General features: G+C 46.3%; 1 protein-coding gene across 2 annotated transcripts; it reads right to left on the minus strand.

The window, feature by feature from the left end:
- Nucleotides 1–253: 253 nt before the first annotated feature.
- On the minus strand, nucleotides 254–14,305 carry LOC135818339 (mothers against decapentaplegic homolog 3-like). Of its 2 annotated transcripts, none has more exons than XM_065331699.1 (8): nucleotides 13,436–14,305; nucleotides 6,795–7,010; nucleotides 6,471–6,569; nucleotides 5,734–5,781; nucleotides 4,824–4,895; nucleotides 3,748–3,845; nucleotides 2,507–2,833; nucleotides 254–1,474 (listed from the first exon to the last, which is right to left on the minus strand). In XM_065331699.1, exons 1-8 carry the CDS (start codon nucleotides 13,851–13,853, stop codon nucleotides 1,274–1,276), a joined length of 1,479 nt encoding a protein of 492 aa, XP_065187771.1. In that variant the 5' UTR covers nucleotides 13,854–14,305; the 3' UTR covers nucleotides 254–1,273. The 2 variants fall into 2 exon arrangements, with proteins under 2 accessions (XP_065187771.1, XP_065187770.1); XM_065331698.1 differs by lacking the exon at nucleotides 13,436–14,305 and adding an exon at nucleotides 7,742–8,303.
- Between the last annotated feature and the right edge of the window lie 9,215 nt (nucleotides 14,306–23,520).

Below are 23,520 nucleotides of genomic sequence, written 5' to 3' on the forward strand. Positions count from 1 at the left end.
TTCAATCCCAGTAAAGTAGTTTTTTTAAGGAGTAAATAATTAATAATAATTATTATCGTCTGAGTCCATTCCACAGGGGGTGGGGACTTACGACGCCTGCTAACACCCGGAGAATCCAGCAGACAAGTGCCAAGAAGCCCACTAGCCGCATCCGTGTGCCCATGTGCCCGGCCAAAAGTTCCCAGTGGACGGTGGGCAGCAGCACGGCTGGAAACCCGCTCTCAGTCCCAGTAGACACAATCGAAACCAGACGCACTGGAGGACACTTTTTCTTTGCTGAAGATAGCGTAGAATGAAGAACACCACGAACACACAAACTGGAATAGGAGCACATACACACAGTATTAACAGAAATAGGGAATTGGCACTTGAGCCATGGCGAAATTAATATAGCTGGTGGAGCTGGCAGTTGCAGTAACCTAAGGAAAATGGGATAATAATTATTATGTCGCGCAAACGGCTTATGCTTGGGAATTTGACAAGTGAAGTTTACGCGGGGAAAGAAACACGCTTGAGTACAGTGCACACACACAAGTTGCAACCCGGCACGAAGATTTGCCACTTCTGAATGAGGGTGACAGGCGGAAATGGATATGCTGAACTGCCTACTTGGCAAATGGCTGGAATTGGGAGTGTGTGTGTGTGTGTGTGTGGGAGGGGGGGGGGGGTGGACTGAATGGAGCATTACGCCGACTCATTTTCAAGTGCAGCGGCGCGACGCCCAAAACAAGAGCATCTACCTACCTAGTGAGCCTGATAAAGCGCCTGAGAGGAGCAAATGCGTAGCTTGCTGCTAGCTTCAAATAATGAGAAATCGTTACGCAAAGCACATGGATCACCCTAGGGACGTGCTTGCAGCTTCATGGCCACGCCACGCACATGCAATGAAAGCACGCTAAAAAGGTATTGAGTAAGTAGTGGTAATAGGATTAGTTTACATCAGTCTTCCACAATGTCTTAGTGACTGACCCGGCACTGGTACAGCAGCAAGCCGATATGATGGTACCATGGGCAGGTATAGTAGGGGTAGGGTTGCGGGGGGGGGGGGGGGGGGGGGGCGTAGAGCTGAACAAAATGGTCTAAACATCTCTCAAGTCCTGCTAGCCAACATCAGGATACTACAGCTAGACAGCGATGGAGAGCGGAACGCAACATGACTTCATATTTTCGATAGAACGGTTGTGTGTGTGTGTGTGTGTGTGTGTGTGTGTGTGTATGTGTGTGTGTGTGTGTGTGTGTACATGCGTGCGGGCTGATAAGTCTGCTTCTGAACTCAGGTTCTGGAACTACCCGGTGGCAAGGCGCTCATCTTGACCATGACCTTGTCCAGCCACTGCAGTGGACCAGTCAGCTGAATCTCTATCCAACATGGACACTGGGTGGCCTTTTTGCGAGAGTAAACCACACCCCAGCCTTTGATGAAGCTGATGCGAATATTTACCAGCCTCAGCAGTTCATGTACTGATTGTACACCCTGTGTGGAGAAGTGAGGGTGGGAGAGAGAGAGAGAGAGAGAGAGAGAGAGAGAGAGAGAGAGAGAGAGAGAGAGAGAGAGAGAGAGAGAGAGAGAGAGAGAGAGAGAGAGAGAGAGAGAGAGAGAGAGAGAGAGAGAGAGAGAGAGAGAGAGAGAGAGAGAGAGAGAGAGAGAGAGAGAGAGAGAGAGAGAGAGAGAGAGAGAGAGAGAGAGAGAGAGAGAGAGAGAGACAGAGAGAGAAAGAGAGAAGAGAGAGAAGAGAGAGAGAGAAGAGAGAGAGAAAGAGAGAGAGAAAGAGAGAGAGATAGAGAGAGACAGAGAGAGAGAAAGAGAGAGAGAGAGAGAGAGAGAGAGAGAGAGAGAGAGAGAGAGAGAGAGAGAGAGAGAGAGAGAGAGAGAGAGAGAGAGAGAGAGAGAGAGAGACAGACAGACAGACAGAGAGACAGAGAGAGACAGAGACAGACAGAGACAGACAGACAGACAGAGAGCCAGACAAATGGACAAACACACAAAAAGATGGACAGCAGAGAAACTTTGAGCAACAAGAAAAGTGTACTACTTGTGTTACAACTTACAAGTGATCTCAGAAGGAATGCTGATAGCTGTGCTGGCCAGTATGCTTGCACTAAATCATGTAGTTGTGTTACCCCGTGCTCGATGGTCTGTGGAATGAAGTCAATTTATTATTTTTAGGAGTGCAGGACTCTGCATGCAGCGGAGAACTATCTGAATGAGAAATCATTCAGACAACGCCTTGGGACGTGGACAATCACATGAAACTCAAGAAGCAGAGGGATCAATATCCTTACGGAAGTGAATTTCTGGATATTGTGCACCTAATTTCACCTTCAGTGTGTATCCTTCCGATCCATTTTACCCATTTTAATGCCCTTGTCCAATCCGCTAGAAACTTTGAGTACATGAGTACAACACACAGACAATTTGCAATGAAAAATCATTTTTGAACAATTGACCTATGGGTCTATTTTGGCTAATCTTACACGGCTCAAGTAAGCATATCTTGTGAATTACCTTGGATACAGCATCACGCAGCGCTGCTGCAAACTCTTCATTGTTGAAGATTTTCAGATGACAGCCTGGCGGCACTTTGCAGACAGTTGTCTTGTTCCACTTGTAGCGGGCATTGGATGACGCCGACTGGATGAAGATGGGACTGTCGGAAATGCATTCTGCAAACACTTCTCCGCCGATGTAGGTGAGGCGTACGCCACGCTTGATGTGCCGTCGTACGTTTTCCGCGTCAGTGGTGCGATTTGGGTTCGTGCACAGGCCGAGGGTGAACATGTCTTTCGCTGTGTCTTGCGTGAAACCGTTCACGGTGATGGACGGTATCGTTGCCTGAAAGGAAATGAATACATTGATCTGATTTAGAGCTCTACAGGTGGTATATCTACAGTCGTGGTCAAAGAAATCCAACCCACGTGCCGAAAGCAGTGCCAAGGCTTGTGCGGCTCCTGCGGCCCTCGGATCAGTTTTTGGAACGTGCATGATGTCATTGAAGTGGAAAAGCGGCGCTACTTTGGAATCGCGGGTCGGATTTCTTCGGTCACGACTGTATGCGCCAGCTACAGACACGTTGCAGTGATTATACAGTAATAGCGGGACCTGAAGAACGGTCTGTTGAAGAACATGCAAGCACAAGTTACCAACTACGAACGTGCTAGGCTGGCAGCAATGATTAAGGAACATCAGCATGGGTTTAATGGGCAAAAAGACTTTTGAATAGAGGGGAGGGGGGGGGGTAAGGGGGTATATGCTAATCGAAACGCCCTTGCATGAACAAAACGTGAACCTTTTTGGCAGCCAATTGAGGCACAATCAGGGGCAGTCAGGGCATCTTGAAAGTGTGCTGAATGCACCAGAGTGCATAAAGGCATACACAAGTACAGAAGGTAGCATGGACAGAATCTAAGTCCAATGATCACTTACTTAGTGCATGAAAAGTTATTCTACAGAGAGTAATCTCTTTCCCCCTGCATCTGTACTCACCTACAAATGAATTGTGCTTCAGAGAAACTAAACAGGGGACAACTAGGTTCACGCACCTCATACTAATGTTCCATATCAGTTGAAGAAGAGGTGGCAAGTTGCCCAAGATGATACGTGTACAAAAGGTGTGCTTTCATGGCCTTCGCCACGGGCATAACCTAACAAAGGATCCTGTGTTTAATACGAACTTTAGATGAATTTCAGGAGATTTTACCCAGCTAAGCTACGTGTATAGTCAAAGATCACAGAAGTGATGGACTTACGGCAAAGATGTGTCCAACTCTCTGGGCCATCTCGTAATAGCGGATCTCGCACCAGTGCGGCGAATCTTGGTAGTGGATACTAGTGGTTTCGTCAGAGTCTGGACAGAGGATTTGCCAACCCAATACATGCATATACGAATAATGTGGTAAGTAGGGGTGAACACTCCATGAAAATCGGTTGTCAATTAACAATATTTGTTAACAATCGAGTTGTCGGTTATAGCAACGATATTCCGGCTCGCGCTTCATCGAGGTTGAACAGAAATACAGTCAACTTCGCTTAAAACGACACTCGGCGGGGCACCAGAAAAGTGTCCTTATTCGCGAAGTGTCGCTATACGCGAAGTCTCATTATATGTGTCACAGTTGGATGGGACTTTGCTCTGGGCATGAAAATTATGTCGTTATTCGCGAATTGTCGTTATATCCGCAGTCGTTATTAGCGAAGTTGACTAATAACAGAAACCATGCCACAGGGATGTCCTGGTGCAGGGCAGAATTGATACCCGATCGATCGTGATACCTGAAAATACATTATATAAGTCCTCTCAAATTAATGTGTACTAGTAGTCATTACTTCCAAGCCTGCCAACATTTACAAACCTAGGATCGGGACAATGACATGACTAGGCATGAATATGTATAGAAATGTAGCCGTGAGGCACTAGACTAATGCATTTGGGTGTCTATTACCACCCTCGATATCGGGATGGTCCCGGCCAAATCAGGATGGTTGGAAGGAATGTACTTCTCTCTTTCATTCCTTCCCAGGTTATCCTTATTCTTTCAACTCGGCTATAATACGTGACCTTCAAGGGCGTACAATTCATCCCTAGTTATACTGGATGGTTTGCAGGCGAACTTGCAAATCAAGCATAACACTCATGGCAAGGTCTACCGTGCGTTCAATCCCCGCAGCTCATTCTACAGAAGGAGCAGTTGTTGGCTATCGAGGAGCGGGAACTGCAATTTTTCTTCAGACGTTTCCCTTTTCCATTCCCTCAACCCATGAATATTTGAAACACTGCAATCAGCAATAACATGCCTGCGTTTTAAGATGCTAGCCAATGTCTCACCTACTGCTCTTGGGGTATACGGCAAAGGACTGGATCTGAAGCCATCCGTTGAGCTAGCAGCAGATCTGGGGCCTGCGCAAACAAGCATGGGACAATCCAAACAAGCGACACTTGCAGAATTATTATACTACTGGACAAGTAGTAAGTCGGTTGTGGAAGTACTGAAGTCCTGGCCACAGAAATCCAACCACATGAAAATAATCGCACCGAGGTGGGTGGGGGCTACGCGGCCTCAGCTCCACACAAGCCACTCTGTGCACGCGAGTGTGGCGCTACTTTATTCAGGAGTTAGGATTTCTCCGGGCAGAACTGTAGAATCACTAAATACCACCTTCAATAGTATAATATCACACTGCTGATTCGTCTCTACAGTCTATTTGACCAGAATTGGCAGCAACCTAGCTTTTCGGTGTCTCCAACGTATAAAGAAAAGGTGGCTTGTCAACTGACTGGCGATTGCTTTGCTCTGCGGCTAAATCACTCTGAGACAAAGCACTGAGTTACATGTCCCAATATCATTGAGAAATTTGGGTGTTGCTCCGTACGTGGGTGATGAGGTCTGAATCCTCGGAAACACCGTGTATTGAGCGGGGACTGGTGCTTTCTGTGCAGACAAGTCACTCGGCGGACCGAGCGTTCCTACACATGGGTATCTCATGTCCTGTTACCGAACTGGTGCCTACACTTCCATCCAGACCTGAATATAGAATCCATCCGTCTATAAGAACATGATTTCTGTGTACCCCCCCCCCCCCCCTCCCCCAGAGGTGATCATCAAACACAGGTTTCCCTATGAAGCAATAATCTGCACCAGCCGGTCGACAAGGAAAAATGACAAGTACACCAAAAGAAACAAATATTCATTCGCTTGGGTGTGCTCACATTGCTACTGAGAGAAATGAACACTCACCTCCCTGAGGAAAAGACGCCACACTGCCGCCACTTCCAAAAGGAGATCCTGAATGCAAAACATTTTTTTTAAATACAAAAAGAAACACAAACCCAGCTCAAACAAATACCGAGAAAGATAAATAAACTGCAGGGAGGACGAAGATACGACTGGAACACAGAAGTTGAGGGTTGACAGAACAAACATTTTCTAGTATTGAATCGGGGCTGACCATCCACTAGCGCAGCTGTGTAAAGCGGGAAGTTGAGCTTGGTTCAACTTTCGCGATGCGACAAGCTAAGCGGCGTACGGTTTTGACCTTTTCTGCAGCAAAGTTGTACAAAGGTTTGTGAGTGGTATTTCGTGAGGTGGCATTGCACACCGTCGTCGCAGACAGATTGCGTCGCGTCTGGATGAGGCTGTGATGGGTTGGAGTGAGCCGGTAAGGACGGCTGCGGATTGACATGGCAGAGCCTGTATGGGTTTGGTGGGAATAGATGCTTATGCGGCCGAAAGATGGGCAGGTTGGTCCAGGTTGGCCTTGAAGCCATCCAGCAATGACAACAGCAGTTGAGCATGCTGATCATTAGAGAGCCTATGGTTGATCTTAGGTAATGCTGGCACACCCGTATGTGCTGTATGACTGGCAATGTTTTGCAGCATTTACCTGTATTGTTGACTCAGATTTATGAATGGAATGGCTGCAGAAGGAGCAAGTACAATGTATCCACCAAAACATACTAGACAATACATCATACCTGGACCTGCGCTGCCTGCGTAGACACTGGCAGTGCTGCCCGTTACACTGATAGGTGATTTCAGATCTTCATCCGGGTGGTACCCTGGTGGCGGTGTCTCTGCAAGGAGCACAAATAAGGCACGGTGTTAGGTTATCTGTAGAACTGACTTGGATGTCTGAATGTCTTAACATGCTTGTACTGCATATCACCTGCCGACGCGGTCCCACATGCGTGAGCATGTGCTCATACAAGAGTGCAATCTTCCTCATACATACACACCCACATGCCCCCCCCCCCCCCCCAACCACACACAAACATCCATGCCGAAAGTTATCTCCTCACCTGGGGGAATAGACGTAGCGTACCCACTGGTAACTGCCGAGCCCGTTGGGCTGAAGCAAGAACCGGCCATATCGCCAGAGTAGTCCGTCGACTGGTTCTCCGGGATTTCAGTCTCGTCCATGGCCAGGCCCATGGCCGCGGTCGAGTTGAACTCAGCCAGCTGCCTAGAGTCGACATCGCCCTGGGCATTGCGTGAGATGATCACGGGAGGTAATGCTGCAAAACCAGGCAGGGAGATACACAACAAATAAACGATTTCATTACCATCAATGCCGGCACTGCACTAGAGCAGAAGAAATAGAGAAAATATGAAAATATGGAGTATGAACTCGGATGGTGAGCCAATGAAATTATGGTGAAAAAGGAGAAGGACAAGTTACAGTTAGTCATAACTCGTAACATTAATTTTGTTCTTCTCCTTTTTCACCATATGGAGCATGGGGTGGAATTAGTTAAGCCAGGACACTACAGGGGCATCGGACACGGTAAGGCCACTACAGTATTGACCGTACCACTTTTTGCCCTAAGTACCCCCCGTGAATCAATAAATGCACTGATCTGGGATCTAAATTTCCAAAATTTTCCGCTCAGCCACCACTCCCCCACCAGTAAATTGTACTTCAGATGGCTGACCGTACCACACTAGCAGGGGCGTCGGAAGGTATATTAGTGTGGTGCGCTCAGCCATCTGAAGTACAATTTACTCGAGGGGGAGGGGTTGATGAGCCGAAAAATTTGTAGAGCCCAAATCAGTGTATTTTATTGATTCACGGAGCAACTGGGGCAACAAGTGGTACGGTCAATACCGTAGTGACCGTACCGTGTCCGACGCCCCTGACTAGAATACCTTCCGACGTCCCTGCAGTATCTTAGGAATGATATGCGCAAGGACCTCTTGGATATTACGCTGCACACTTACTAAGACAGTTACCGTACGCAGCTAGTACCTGTGGGTGTCACCAGAGTGTAGTGGTAGGGATTGATACAGATGTGCTCCTTCTTTAAGTGGAACGCATTTGGACAGCAGTTTAGCGCTCGCAGCTCGTGGTAGGTTTTCAGATCGGGCCAGCGAAACAAACGACAGTACATGAAGTGAGGCGGTCCCTTCTCATCTCCGACCTGCACGCGGCCATCCAGGGAGCGAGCGACGCAGATGCACTCCGTTTCCTGAGCCGCTCCCAGCTTCAGGACGTTCTCCAGGTCCTTGGCCGAGTGGCGAGAGTCGCGCAGCTTCCTGATGACCGACTTGGCGCACTTGTACGACCAGTCGAGGTGATCGTCCGCTTTACTCGTGCCATCTGGTTGAACGCCGGCAGACAAACTGACAAGCCTCCTCACTCCAGCAGGTACGAAAAGGTACTTATTCATACGCGTGTCTCCGAACATCTGCATGTTCTTGTAAGGTGGAGAGGACCAAAGAACTCTGATAGGGTAAGTCTCAAGTTATCCTTTGAGAAAGGACCTCAGCCGAAGGGGCTTTCCTAAGGTTTCTTCTTTCATTCCCACAGAGCAACGGCGAGCAACATCGACATAGTTTGAGCAAAGAATTGCTGTTTGGCACGCCAAACCGGCTACACTTCAGGTTCGACACAGAACTTCCAGTCAACGACATCTTGTGGTCCGCGCTGACAGCTATAGATCTCAATCAGTAGGGATTACAGCACTTTGCCAGTCCCCAGTACTCTGAGAGTATCCAGCATGCCCGGCGAGGCATGCAATCCATACAATGAAGCAGTAAGATGACTAGGACTGTTGTGGATTTAGACAAATGCTTCACGCTGCAGCCCCAAACACGTCACTATCACTCTTGTGTTCTGACCTAAATAGCTGGCACGTGCTGCTGTGGCACTGGGGACATTGTCAACGTTCCTGCTGCCTGCAAAGGCAGCATACAAAGGCAGCATACAAATCCTGTAGCTACTGGTGACAGGAGTGAACTCTACAGCACAGCAGTGGACCTCAACCACCACCACCACCACCAGGAGGCACTGTCAAAAAATAGACAAAGATCTCGTGCATGCGTGGCCATCAACTTCCAGCCTTGACTGTCAAGACGCGTGGTGTGTTTTCAAAGCACATTCTCCTCCTGCATCTCAGCTACCCTCAATGTACAATCAGAGTTGCCTTCACACGAAGCTTCAGCCCCCAAACTAGAAAGGCGATGTTCGAACTTTAGAATGAACACAAAGGAAACTTCCACTTTCCAAACACGCTTCGCAAACATCTGAAACAAAACGAGCTAAGGGGTCTATGGCTGAAGAGAAGACCCTTATCTTGTCCTAAACTGCACAATTAGAATATACAACACGTCGTCGTGGAGTGAGCACATCCTATAACATTCTTCTCACATGTATAATACACTCGACCCACTTGCTACAACTGCCCCACTAACAATCCAGATAGGGATGTTTTCGAGTCCAATACAACATATACTAATTCTAATCAAGTAGACACATTCTGAAGGGTCGAGGCAAGTTCTCTATCGAACACCTCTGTGTGCATGGCTATTAGCTAGGCCCTCAAATCTAGTTGCTTGTTCAAGACTTGGTATAATATTGCAAGTCCAGTTGGGCGAGAGGACATATTTGGATGGATTTACCACTGAGCGAATGTCTACATTGAAGCTTGCCAAATACCAACAGATGGTTCTCACCACCAACATAAAATAGTGAAAAGCCGGACAGGCTGTGAAAATGAAAGACCCCCATCGGTCTCTTCAGTGTACCATGCAGAGAATGCATTTGTTAGAGAAAAAGGCCTGCACGAGGAATCCATGCACCTGAAGATTGGATCAATTCCACCCAGCACGGGGGGGGGGGGGGGGGGGGGCTCCTGTCAACACCCAAATCTATTCAAAGGGAAGAGTTTCAAAGCGGACTGTGCACACGCGCAAAGTGAACAAGCACAGCCCTCTGCTCACCATTCAAAGAAACAGGGTTTTTTGCTGCTTGCCACACAGATTCCATGTGAAACAAAGAAAATGTATATTTTCCTTCACCACCAGTCACCACACAAGACTTTCTAACACACTAACACTTAACAGAGTATCCTCACTACCGAGGACAACACTCATTACGACCGAGAAAGAGCTCCACCAAATATTCCTCCAGGTGAATATGAGAGCTGTTTCCGAACAGCTTCATGAAAGTTTACATTCAAGGATCACCACAATTTCACCTGCCAAAGCCTTACACAGTAGCAAGGCATGGACGTACTTCCAAATAATGCTTTCTAACCTCCAGGAGATCATGTGAAGTAATTAAAAGATACATTTCAATTGCCTACAGTCACCGTCCGTGTGTGTCACGACACGAAACGAAGACAACTTCCTTCGGCAAATGACATCAGAACACGCCCAACCATCCACAAACGTCTAAGCTCACAGTACCTGCTTTTTGCTTATCCAGCCCCTGCTAGCTGCTGTGCCCTACCCATGAGGGTCCGCATCTCTGCCAGCATACACCTAGCTCATTGCCAAAACACCACCAACAGGTGCTAACACTCTGCCTAACATTAGACTCTGCCGAAAACACAGCAGTTGCTTCCAACCATCTCGGTCTTGTACTCTTCCTCAAAGCATCGTTGTGACTACAAAGGCTGGCTACCTTATAGCAGGCGCGGCCAGATCACTGGCAGGCGGCTGTTATGTCAGTCAAGCTAGGAATACAGAGCTGATGACAAGATAGAGCTGATGGCACAGTGTAAACCTTCATGTTTCAAAAATGAGTGTAGTATAAATTCTGACTTCCAAACCTGATGGGTTTATAATTTTTATGATTCTGGTTTGATGAGGATTACGGTTAGAGTGGTGAGTGTGCGCAAAATTTGATGCCGCTGAAATGATTGGGGTTTATGACGAACACGACAGGACGGCAGGCCAATACGCCAATGGACATGACATCACCACCATATTCAACAGGCTAGGCTCGTGTTTTCTATGGCAGGCCTGCTGAACTCTCCGTGTAGAATAGTGCAGGCCTGACATGTTCATCTCGGTAAAGGCAATCAGTGCCCTCGTCGCCCCTGTATCTCGACGGATCTGCTACCACACCAAACATAAAATTCGTGATAGCCTGCAGTCTGTCAATTCACTCACATGCCAATGAAACTGGCCAGTATCCTGTCAGTGAATAGTGCTACCTGCATGGGAGCCTGGCATCAGAACCCCACGCCTGACAGGCTCCATTGTGCCCCGCCAAATATTCAGAATAAACAAAACACTAACATTTCTCATGCATTGCCGACAAAACCTTACTAACAGCTTCTGCTATTAGTGGCCACCAGCTATCTCAGAGCACACAGCATGGACCAAGGGCAACTTCGCTCATCTGAGATGTCACTATTCGATGGGACTTGATTGAGCAACCACAGTCGAAAGAGCCAATGAGAACAGCACTTTCGCAGCACAAGAGAGCACTCATCTGCCAACAACCCTCCCAGTTGGCGGACAAATTAATAGCAACACAGCAAGCAAAGTGGTTCCAATTAATTTATTGGTCAATGGTTGCCCTTCACACACCAAACGAAGTTTATCAACTTAATACTTACGGATACTCAATTTTCATGCAGAAATGCGAGAACACATGTACTTGAAAGGAGTCAAATAGTGACTGACCTATGCGAGTCACGACATGTATGAGTATGTTCAGCGTAGGGAGGATCACAACTAAAGTCTACGTACTTCAGTGTCTTTACAATGCCGCGTGCCACCAGTGCCATTGAGTTGACTGGCTCAAGCTTACAAACGCAGGCAGTCATCTCGGCTCCAAACTCAAATGACTCATACCTACAACACGCCACATCAACGTCTGTTGCTACGTGCTGCGCCGCGTGACTGCTCAGTTCTTTCAGAGAAAGAGAATACTGGAGTCAGCGGAATGGAGAAGATTAGCAATGCTCATCTCCTACAGATCAGATCTTCGTACAAGCGGCAAAACGACAACACGCTTGCCGGTTAGAAACTCGAGTACATCTGATTACAGTTGGTCATTAGATGCGATGGAGATCGCTAGTAGTACCAGGTTTTTCGCAGAGGACGAATTAGATTTTCTTGTAGACAGACTGACTTTAGAGAGTTATCGTTGCACGTTTAAATGCAGAATTATACATGCGTTGAATTTGACCGCGTTCAAGTGGTGTCAAGAGTCTACGTTGCACGTAGTGCATTGCACGTAGTGCATTGCACGTAGTGCATTTCGGTGAGTTTTTGGGAGTGTTGAACGACATCATGTTTAGCTCGCGACCAAACATTGAGATGCTCACCTTTTCCCTTTCATCTCGTTGCGGACAGGACCAGGGAGTAGTACAATATTGTACTTCTCCCTCTCCAGGACCAAATGGGTGATGAAGTAGGCGCGGACCTGTCTCTGTTGCTGCAGTCGGGCTTGGTGATTTGGACGACGACGAACTGGTTGCCGTCATAGCGGCACTTTTAGCAGAATTGAAAGCACTATCGGCTCGGCTGGGTTCGGCAGCGACACTCACCGGACTTGCAAGTAGTACATGTAATTTCAGTCACAAACTGCGGCAAAAAGTTCCTTCCTTCTCCAAACAGAAGCACCTGCACAACCTATAGCTACATGTAAAGTAAAACCTGGTACTAAAGACCACCGTGACTAGCGACCAGCCTGGTACTACAGACCAGCGGGACTAGCGACCAGCCTGGTACTAAAGACCACCGTGACTAGCGACCAGCCTGGTACTACAGACCACCGTGACTAGCGACCAGCCTGGTACTACAGACCACCGTGACTAGCGACCAGCCTGGTACTACAGACCACTTCGCCAGGCACGCACGGTCTCACATTTGTATTATTTTGTATTTGTCTCCACAGGCCTCAGCCTAAGTCGAGGGAGTATCCGTTCCTTATGGTTGTGCGTTGCAAACCTCTAACCAAGGACCACCTGCCGATAAAGACCGCTTTCTCTGGCCCCAAGGGGTGGTCGTTAGTCACAGGTAGCTGTAAACAAAAATTGGCGACGGTGATTCGTTTCCAAAACAAAAGCAAAACACATCGAGCTGTAGTGAAGTATTCAGTTATCTAGATTCCCGAAGATTTGATATCAAAACAGTTGGAATTACTTCACGCTTTTCTCCAACAGGAGATGGACCTATTTCACTATTTCACGTTGACAACACACGTTCCAACACGAGGAGCGCCATTTTGGACGTGAGATTTCCCGTTCGAAATTGATGAAGATAGATTGCAAGGTAAACTCTTGACTTTAGAGTCTTTACATACTAGTAGTATTCGCTTTACAAAGACGCGGGCGGAATGAGTGACGGATGACAGAACATTCATACCCCAGACAGGACGTCGCCCGCGGCATGCACACGTTTCAACCACTTCGGAGTCAAGCTACTGTAGTATGTAGGGAGTTGAGGAGTTCCGTGACACCGACAGGGCCTGGCCTATCATTAATTTTACTAGTATCACACTGCCACCAACGATGGCAGGAGTAGCAACAACAAAGCTAGTTCTGAAAGCTGAAGTGCTGAAGAAAAACTAGCGCCACGATAAAGGAGATATGAAGCGACAAACTCGCACTCACATGTTGCACGCAGCTCGCCAGTAGAGACAAAAACACAATCAGTTGACAACAGCATAGAGGTGAGTGCAGCGCTAGCTGTGTTCACTTACTTGGAGCTTCCACGCGCTCGTAATGATACGGGTTGACGCAAACATCGTCCTTTTTCAGGTTGAAGGCGAACTCACACCAGTCCACAGCCTTCAGCTCGTGGTGAGTCTGCAGAGACGGCCAGCGGAATAGCCTGCAGTAGATGACATGAGGCAAGCCCTTGCGATGCGCGATCTGCAAGCGTCCGTCCAGTGATCGAGGGATGTACACGCAGCCAGTCCGACTGCCTTGCGACGTTAGCGCACGCTCTAACTCAGCTGTCTGACCGCTCCGCTTGAGTTTTTTCACAAGCGAGCGAACCGCTTTGTCGATCCAGTCTTTGTCCGTTGGCTGATCATCTTGTCCACTACCTTCTTTCACATGGCTAGTGAGTCGCTTGATGACTGGAGGACAAAACGGCAAATTCACGTTTATACTCATTCCGGATATTCGCAAGTCGGTTGATGATTGCTACTTTGCAGAGCTATCAGCCAGGGACCACCTCCACTAACGGGGAGCAATTTATTTATAATGGCGGTTCAATTGAAAAGGACTTTTCTAGAGCAATCGCCGAGGCGGAGGGGGTCCACAAGGCGTTTAGCAGACCTTCCGCCGTGCAAGAACGATTTCTCTGGCTACCGAGCTATACCACTGCTCACGAGAGCCGCGGCGAACTACTTGAGCTAGACTTACTTCAACAAACCCAATGCTACGATCCTACTACACGAGAACAGAACGGATTAATCAGCCAGCCACGCACACCGCTCCGCGAGAGCAAGAGTCCAACTGAGCAACCTGTATCGTTCCTCTTCGACCTAAATAGCAAATCAAAAGCGCAAATGACGAAAGAAGTCGCAAGCTGACAAAATACTGCCGCAAAAATGCGACATGCTGCATCAGATTCCGTGCGTGTGTATTCTACGTCCAGTTGAGTCCATGATCCAGCCACCTAGTGCGTAGATCTACACTACAGACAGTTGCACTGATCATGTCGACGGGCTGCCCATGCCCAGCACATCATAATGTACATACAGTAATCATTGTACAATCAAAAACGACTCCTCATCCCCGATAAACATGCTGCAGCGCAGCGGGGTGAACAGGGCAAGATCGATCCAGGACCAGACCAGGTCCCCAATATTGGCAATAACTAATAATGTCGTAATGAATAAGTGGCCATGCTAGGCTTGCTAGCCCTGCATGCTATGCGCTGTGCGTGTACAAAGCCAGTACTGTACATACAGTCATCTGATCTTGATGACGTCCAGAACTCATTAGAGCGTAGGTCACGTGTACGTGTACATGGTGTACGGACGTGTACATTACTCAATCTGCGGACAGAACTGTAATTGTACAGTGCGTGGTCAGTCTGTACATGTACCAGCAGATCGAACTCCATTTCAACTCCCTCAAAATTTACTTACTGTAAAAATTAATGTATGATTTAGTTAGATTTACATGTACAAATGCAATACATGTATGTCCGTAGCTTCGTGAAATCAGGGAGTGGAATAAACCGACTCCCTGATGCCGCTGATGGGAATGAAAAACTAATAATAATATTATTAGTTTTTCATTCCCATCAGCGGCATCAGGGAGTCGGTTTATTATAATAACTATACATGTACATGTATGTACATGTATAGTTATTTTATTATTCTCAGTGTTTAGAGCATCGCTGGGTACAAGCGAGGGTCCCTGGTTCGAGTCCTGGTGGTGACAGTCAATTTTTTCTTCAGACTTTTCCCGTTTGTGTCTTTCCCTCAAACTAATCAAGATTTTATTATAATAACTAATGTCATTGTGCTTGTATCGCTCATCAGCAGTCCCGTCCACATGGAGGCAGTCGAGAAACGACAACTTGGAAGGTTCTAAGGTTTAGAAATAGCATACATGTAAGGAGGGGAAGATGAGTAGCCTAAAGATGAGCGCAACCAAGACAAGCACGAGATGAAAGTCCAAGCTCCACTTTTATGTTTATGTATCTACATGTACATGTATGTCATTCGGATCTTCCCAAGTGGTACATTATACTGTTGAGATACCGAATTCAAATATTATATCAATACCATACCATACCAAGTTGGAAGACTGTTGGAGGGTGCGTACAAGATGTGCTAGAGGCTAGAGCAGACTGCCACTTACAATGAACATGTACATGTACATGTATATGTAAAATTTAATTAATGTAGAACGTCCGTACCGTTGATCAGTGTCGTGCAATGTTATCGCATGAGCTGATATGTATTATTAGTAGCCTCTTTTACGGGCAAACAAAACACAATTTCAAGGCAATTTATTGAGGAGTAGAACACAATTCAAGTACTGAAAACAATAGACCTTATGCCAGTTCAAGCAGTTGTACAGACCCACGAAATCCCGTAGAATCCCGTAGACGCGTTCATTGTGTGCTATGCATGCGCATTTGACCAATTTTAGCCTCATAATTAAATAGCAAGCAATCGCTTTTCCAGCTTCTTCACTTTGGTTAAGAAGTAATGACTAGCTAGACGTAGTAGATCTTTGTCAGAAAAAAGGTTTCGTATGAAATGCGTTCAGGGCCCTCTTGAGGCAACGAACTGAACTGAAAAAGGGCCCATTTCTTAGTGTAAATAGCAGAAAACACAATAGGGTCCTGCACATTCAACACCCAACGGGGTCTACGGGATTCTGCGGGATTTCGTTTATCTGTGCAACTGGCATAAGGATTATTGCATGAAAGGAGGACTGTGATATCAGTAAATTGGAACCCTACTCAAAAAATGTACAGCAAATTCAATGAAGCATGAGCATGAGCTGATTGTAAAGTACAATGTAACTGGTGGTGTTAGTGGATAATAGCATAACTTGTACATGTACATGTAGATGTACACATGTACATCTACATCTACATGTACAAGTAGAATGTACCTTCACGGCTTCAGCTCGTGAACTTACTTGATTGAGTTATTGAATGAGTTGGTTATTCATTTGTTGGAGGAAGAATTAGTGGTCTTTCAGAAGAAAAATATCCTTTGTGAAATGACTGTTCGGCTCGTTCTGTTTATCACAATTCTAAAACAAAAGCCAGACACACCAGGACTGGTGGGTCTGGTGATTTGTTTTCTATTTTCAGGCAGTTCACTTCCCCAACTAATCCTTTGAATTTGAAGTTCTCCCAATCCTTTCTAAAAAAAAACATAAGACATTATTGCTCATTGGGCTAAATATGTGTAAGCACACGCGTGTTGGAGCGTGCGCCCGTGTGTTTAGATCTACATGTACATGACTATAGCACTACTAGTAGTACATGGTTGGTTGGTATACTTTATTTTACTTCGCCAGAATGAACAGGCATTGCTGCCTTCTTGCCTGGACAAGTGGATTGTCCAAGCTCTCACAAAAAGACGAAGAAAGGAAAGAAATACTACATGACACACCGGATACAGGTGAGAGTTTGTAGTGCAAACAGTCAGTGCATGGTCTCTACTCTGTAGAGTGTGACTTGCAAACCTCCAAATAACTAATACACGTACTTACTTGTCTGGTATGCTAATCTTCAAGCTAGCATAAACAAGCCCTGCGATCAACCACTGAGGCGTGGTGAGGCCTGAAGGAAAACTGCGTTCGTGAGCTCACACTAGTAATCAAATTATAAGGTGCCTGCTGGCAAATTAGATCTGGCACCGAAGCGAGGGGCGCGGTGAAGATATCATAGAAAAATTGTCAAGCGCGACCAAAGGAGGAGTGTTAACAGCCAGGGCCCATCCAGATAATTAAATTTCACATAGGATCGATGTTGTACTTGTACAGCCCAAGCTCCTAGTACATCCATGCACATGTAGAGTCTACAAGTAACATCCAATCCAGCTAAGCTGCATGTTGTCACTGTAGGTAAAACAACCACGATAACCTCGTTATGATTCAACTACGTCAAGATCATAATTATGTGATTCTATTTGAGGCCAGGTTCACAAATTGACAATGCAAGTGCCATTAATTTATCTTTAGATTTGCTTGGTGACTAATAGTGAATACCGTCTCCTGTTGAGGGCCAGAATGAGGGCCCGTGTGTTCGGCTGAGTAACTGGACATAACGGACAAGCAAGCTCCGACATTGCTCATGAGTCACTCGCAACGTACGATCGTCCCAGCAGCACTTCAAAACAAGCAAATCACAATGGACAAAAATGCTTGGCTGGATAGCCAGCCAAGGTACAATGTACATGTACATGATGTATTGGTCATATACATGTACATGTAAGTGACGAATTGTATACAGTGTACATGCATGTTTTGTGGCAGATACTAGCCTGAGTTGGCAGTTGGGACCAAACATTGCACAGTAAGACCTGACAAGGCGACCACTCGGATAAGGCGACCAACTGCTCTTGAAGACCACTGCAACCAGAACCAAAGGGTTGCTATTTCCAGTCAATTGACCCTGCATACGGCGACCACCTGGAAACAGAGACCACATTTTGAAGGTCCCTTGTGCGGTCGTGTGAGACAGGTTTCTTTACTGTACATGTATGCATGATGCTTCTCCAGAAGTCTCAGTGTAGTTGCATACTGAGGGAAGACGAGCAGTGCTCCCGCACTACTACTACTAGCATACGACTCGTAGGCCAATTGCACTCAATGGGAACTGGTGCTTCGCCAATTTGGTACGAGAATTTTACCCGTTGAATGAAACCGTTTTGAAAACTGCCATTTCCTTAGAAAGATTATAGTGCGTAGACGCAATTGCGGTTAACCTTCAAACACCCACCATGGACAAGGAACAGCAACAAGGAAGCTGAAATGGAAATGAACGCTGCAGGTCAGTACATTGTATGTGCCTCTTTACATGTTTCGACTGTATGCCAACCCGCAGCGATCATGCATGGTTAGTGACCGCGACCATGTTTCCTTATTGGCCTTGGGCCATCGTGGAAATAAGGAGTAAAGAATAAAGAATAAAGAATGTACTTTGAAAACGTCGTGTACATGTAGGCCACTTCATCAGAAGTCCAAACGTCTGGTGAAACCCAAGAACAATAATAACCAAGTTACTTCAGGATTGCTTCCACATTAAGGTTCACTGGCGTTCCTTTGTTTTCTCTACTAGCTGTCCGATGCAGGTCGATCTCTCCATCTCTCGCTCTCTGGTGAATGAACTTCAGTCTAGATTGTAGTCATCAGGAGTATTTCTCCTCGAATGATACACACGTGTCGCCACTTAGAAGTGTCTAGGGACAATCGAATTCAATTTGGCACCTGAACAACTTTACGTAATCATGCATCGACACGTTGAGCTCTTCAACCTGCCACAAGGCTCACAACATAGAAATGTGCGGTGTCTACATTAACCGATCAATGACATGTATGGACATTGACATGTGCTTCTAACAGATGCAGTGGAAACTATCCTCTGCAACGTAAACGACGTACAGTAAAACCTGCCAATGGGACCACTCGGACAAGGCGACCACCTGTCCCAGAAGACCACTGCAACCAGGACCCAAGGATGCTATTTCCAGTCAAATGACCCTGGATAAGGAGACCACCTGGTAGCAGAGACCGTGTTTTGAAGGTCCCTTGAGCGATCGCCTTAGCTAGACAGGTTTCACTGTACCTGGATAACATACTATGCTTATAATGTTCTGTTGTTCTTGACCCTGGACAGCAATCATTCAACCTTGAAGCATTATACATATATTTATTTACGGTACTATCTCGGCTACACAAGTATTAGTTAGGAATGGAACGAGGCTGCTGTGTCTTTTTGTCTCTGGTATCAAGCACTGCTTCAAGGATTTAGCAACGACGTACCGTGTGCAGTGACTCGTCTATAAAGTACATGATTGTACAGTATCTACATTGTATGTCCCTTGTGCCTGTTGTGGATGGTGGCGTGACTGCAGTGAACAGTCAAGGACTTTACAGCAGTCCACACTTGGGACCAGTTTGAATCCGGGGGGAAAATGTCACCATGCCGGAGTTTCATGCGATACTGCAATCATCAGGGGACTAGTAATTCTTCTAGCTACAATGTGTTATGTTCACAGTACAGATCGCGATCGTGCATTTGGCTCGATGATCTGCTAATGTCGTCTACTTGCGTGCACTTACCCAGAGACATTCGTGCCCTCAAGACTCTCAATGGACAGAAGAGCGAAGGATGATCTTCAGTGATTTTACACATGCCAGTGTGCGATCCCCAGCGAAGCATGCTCTCAATTTCGCGATCGTATCGTTCTTGCTTGCTGTTTCTGATTTACGACAGTCAACATGCACAACCTACGTGCGCCTGATCACATCACAATCTCCATTGATGTTCACACACGCCGTTTTCAGACATTCATTGCCGTGTCTACGTATAAGGCATGATAGTCCACCTTCCCACCACAAGGCACACATGCATGATTGTATAATAATTATTATTATTATGTAAAACCATGCTCTACATGTACATGTACATGCTGTACATCTGCATGACTGTGATCATTCTAGTGATGTGCGCACAGTCTGTCAAACAAGTCTCGCTTCTAAGTTCTAGTTCGTCTGCGCATGCCCAGTGCCCGTATCCGTGCACAAAATGGAACCCGACTGTCAGTGTCTGTGTCTTTCGCGGTCATCTGTAGACTAGACAAGACGCCGCCGGGCAGCTAACATCAGACATGTGTGGGCCAGTGCGTCTCTCCGGTCACCGCAGTCGCAGATGTGAGACAGTGCGCTGACCAGAAGTCGTACACTTACAGTGCATTATCGAGAAGGCGTTCAAGAGAACTAACTAACGTTACTTCACTTCAGAAGATGGTACATGACATACTAACGGTAACACTTTGGGATCACAATAATATTAATATTATGTCATGTACTCGTAATCATCGCCGACGTCGCAACCACTACTTCCTACTCGTACATGTATAATTATACTGGTGGTGCCTAGTGGTTGTGGAAGCAATCTAGGACATGGAAATGTCTCGCTCCGCATACATGTACATGACTGTAGAGAACACAGAGGTCATGTTTGAATTTTGAAACTTTGAATGATCTGAATGATCGAGGTCAAACATTACTCGGATTCAGAGTCCGAAGATTACCATCAACGATCTGTGGAATACTGTTAGTCCTAGTCCAGATTCTAACGCCTACTTCGAAGTACATGTACATGTTTAGAACGAACGAGACAGCTAAATGTACATGTACATGTCGGTGCGAGGGGAAGGGAACGTTGCCAAAGATTGTGCTTAAAACAATTCTCATCACACAATACGGTTACCAGCAGATGGGGACACCGGTTTTGGCAGTGCTTTGCCACCCGGACACCTAACGTCACATGACCTTGTACATGTACATGTACATGTAAATGATCACGCACATACATGTACACGTACATGTATGTGCGTGTGTGGATCTTGGTCAAAGGAGTAACCAGTAGCCTGAGTAAGGGATCTTGGAAAATATTCTTCTGAGCACAAGGCAATAACTGTACCGATCATAGTACTGATGCGTTTAGAGCGTAGACCATGATCCTCCCGCCACATGTACATGTAGATAATGGACTACATGTACGGCCGAAAGGTGGATGATATGGAAAGTAAGTTGGTTGATCACATCGAAGATTTCGGAGACCGTTTCGGGGGAGAGAGAGAAATAAAGAGAGAGAGAGAGAGAGAGAGAGCGAGAGAAAGAGAGAGAGAGAGAGAGAGAGAGAGAGAGAGAGAGAGAGAGAGAGAGAGAGAATTACACATGTATCATCCCAATGGTTCATTGTATACACTGGTGTACATGTACAATAGGTTGCCGTGGCTGTACAGTGTAGGATGGGACGTTAAAGGCTGCAGGTATCGTCATTGTGTTGTTAGTTGGGCATCTCCTGAACGCGAACATTGCATGTGATTCTTATCCTACATTCTACATCGGCCACAGCGCAGTGGGCGTTGGTAGTTTTTACTTGCTGTGGCTGACTTGTGATGTGAATGCAAACATACTGATGATGGAATGTGCTGCAGCATAAAGCACTATCAGTTTCTCATCACATCCCTTATGGTGAAAAGTTCAGGATTGTATCGATTCTCAGGTATTGACTATTCTACAGCTGATAACAAGAACGTGTCCAACGAAATGTCATCCGCAAGCGGAATACCGCCCCCACTCAAATATAAACTCCTGCAGCAACAGGTCATTGGATAAATCTCCATACACTACATACGCGTGTACACAGGAAGAACACAGATTGGATAAAGTTACATATCACGTACAATATCTCGTCCGCAGTACACATGTAATATCCATAACGATACCGTCATCTAGGACACCGTGCTACGTCAAAGTAATAGCCACTCCAAGCAACCAGTACTCTGGGAATGTATTATCGGTATCTCTCAGGGCGATGCATCCCAAGGCGACGTGTTATAACAGTCGACTCGAACAACATCGTGTGTATGGCCCGGATATTTTTTCTGACTTCTCTCGAGTCACGGAACTAAGTAGATGCTCTGACAATATCAAACTGGATTTTTAGTCCCTCCTATCACCCGCTATCTCCACGCCACAATTAACATCGCCGTGCGTCTTTGGTGAGGAGATTCTCTGACAATATCAAGCTGGATGTGTAGTCCCTCCTAGCATCTGCGACAGTTCACAGCTGTTGCGGTTCTGCCTCATCGGTAACACACCTCCATCCGACAATCTGTAAGATCATGGGCAGAAATTGCCTCTTTGTTGAATGCAGATCACGGACCTAGTCACGAGCTTATTGCAAGAAGAAAACGACCTTCTGCGAGTTCATTGTATCTGCATACATGTATCCGTTTGGGGGCTGCCTGCGTGAGAGAGCGCAAGTTTCTTCCGATAGTGAGGGCCGGCCTTTTAGCGCGCAGGCTATGATAATAGTATAACATCGACGGCGCTCTCAAGCATTGGTGCGGAATTGCCATGATCGGAACACCACCCACAGCAGCAATAACGTAATCAGGAGAACCAAGACATTTCTTTCAGAAGTGCCATCAGTTCATTTCTGAATGATGTGATTTCGACAGTGTCAGGACAAAGAGAAAGCCCCGATAATCACAACAGCAGGATAAGATTTTGGTGGGCCGTAATAACGTCGGTAACCTAATCAGCCTGTTGTGAAATGATGCGTTGTTTTCCTGTGTGATGGCATTCCCCAAACTGTCTCGTCTAGTCGCGTGCATGTGTGATATGAGCATGCGCGATTTTGTAGTCGAGAGTCCTTTTGTCAGTCTTCTTGTTCGTCTCTGTCAGAGCAGTTTGCTTTTCCGTCTTGTCAATATACTTGTAAATAGTGTAACAAACAAGTATTGTCCTTTGTGCCCTGCATCCCGGGGAACGGAATGGCTGTGAATCCGTGACAAGCCAGATCTATCCTCACATGTGACTCTTGCGGGGCGCAAAGCTACAATTGTAGTGTACATTTGTATATACCTTGAAGTAGCTGGGAAAGAACTTGGAAACGTGACTGCGTTACATCAGTAGCCCCTAACGAGTAGCCTTCATAAGGTCCTAGAGAACGACCTTTCGTGACGCGCAATTTTCTACAATAATGTGATTTTGGATTAAAAGAAAGGACAAATGTTACGAGTTATGAATAACTTGCTACCAATGTAACCAGATGATATTGTCAACGAGTGATAAATAAAGGCACAAACTAACAAGGAGTACTGAGACATTCGACGTCCTGACACCTAGCTGCAACACGTCTACGAGTTACAACCCAACAACCTTCCCACTTCGAAGACCGGTATGTCCAATTGTCTTACCAACTTAGTTTCGTCATCATCCAGTAACTTTCGGCATTCTCTGTTGCCTTGGTACTTAGCTCCTTTTCTTCTTCGTTGCGCTTTCCTTCCCCTCTTGGACCTTTCCTAACCTGAGCCTTCCAAGTTGGAAAGTTGTTGGTTTGCACCTTTTAGAAGTGTTGGAGCTAGGCGTCAGGCCGTCGAATGTCTCAGGACTCCTTTTCAGTTTGCGCTCTTTTGTCGCACTCGGTGACTGCATTATCTGGTTACGCCAGTGGACAGTAAAAAATAATCATAAAGTAATGAGAATTGTTGTACACATACATGTAAAAGAATCGTGATCAAAATCTACAAATACGCAAGTCTAGAAATCCGTTTAA

This window comes from Sycon ciliatum, chromosome 5 (genome assembly GCF_964019385.1).
Source record: "Sycon ciliatum chromosome 5, ocSycCili1.1, whole genome shotgun sequence".
In the NCBI taxonomy this organism is placed as follows: domain Eukaryota; kingdom Metazoa; phylum Porifera; class Calcarea; order Leucosolenida; family Sycettidae; genus Sycon; species Sycon ciliatum.

Bases quoted from the DNA above. Each gene is read 5' to 3' on its own strand.
- LOC135818339 (XM_065331698.1), bottom strand. From the start codon at position 8,186: ATGCAGATGTTCGGAGACACGCGTATGAATAAGTACCTTTTCGTACCT. The intron at 7,011-7,741 runs GTACTAGCTGCG...CTGGTTTTGCAG, and splicing joins CACTCTGGTGACACCCACAG to CATTACCTCCCGTGATCATC. The intron at 3,846-4,823 runs GTGAGACATTGG...TCCTCTGTCCAG, and splicing joins GTATACCCCAAGAGCAGTAG to ACTCTGACGAAACCACTAGT.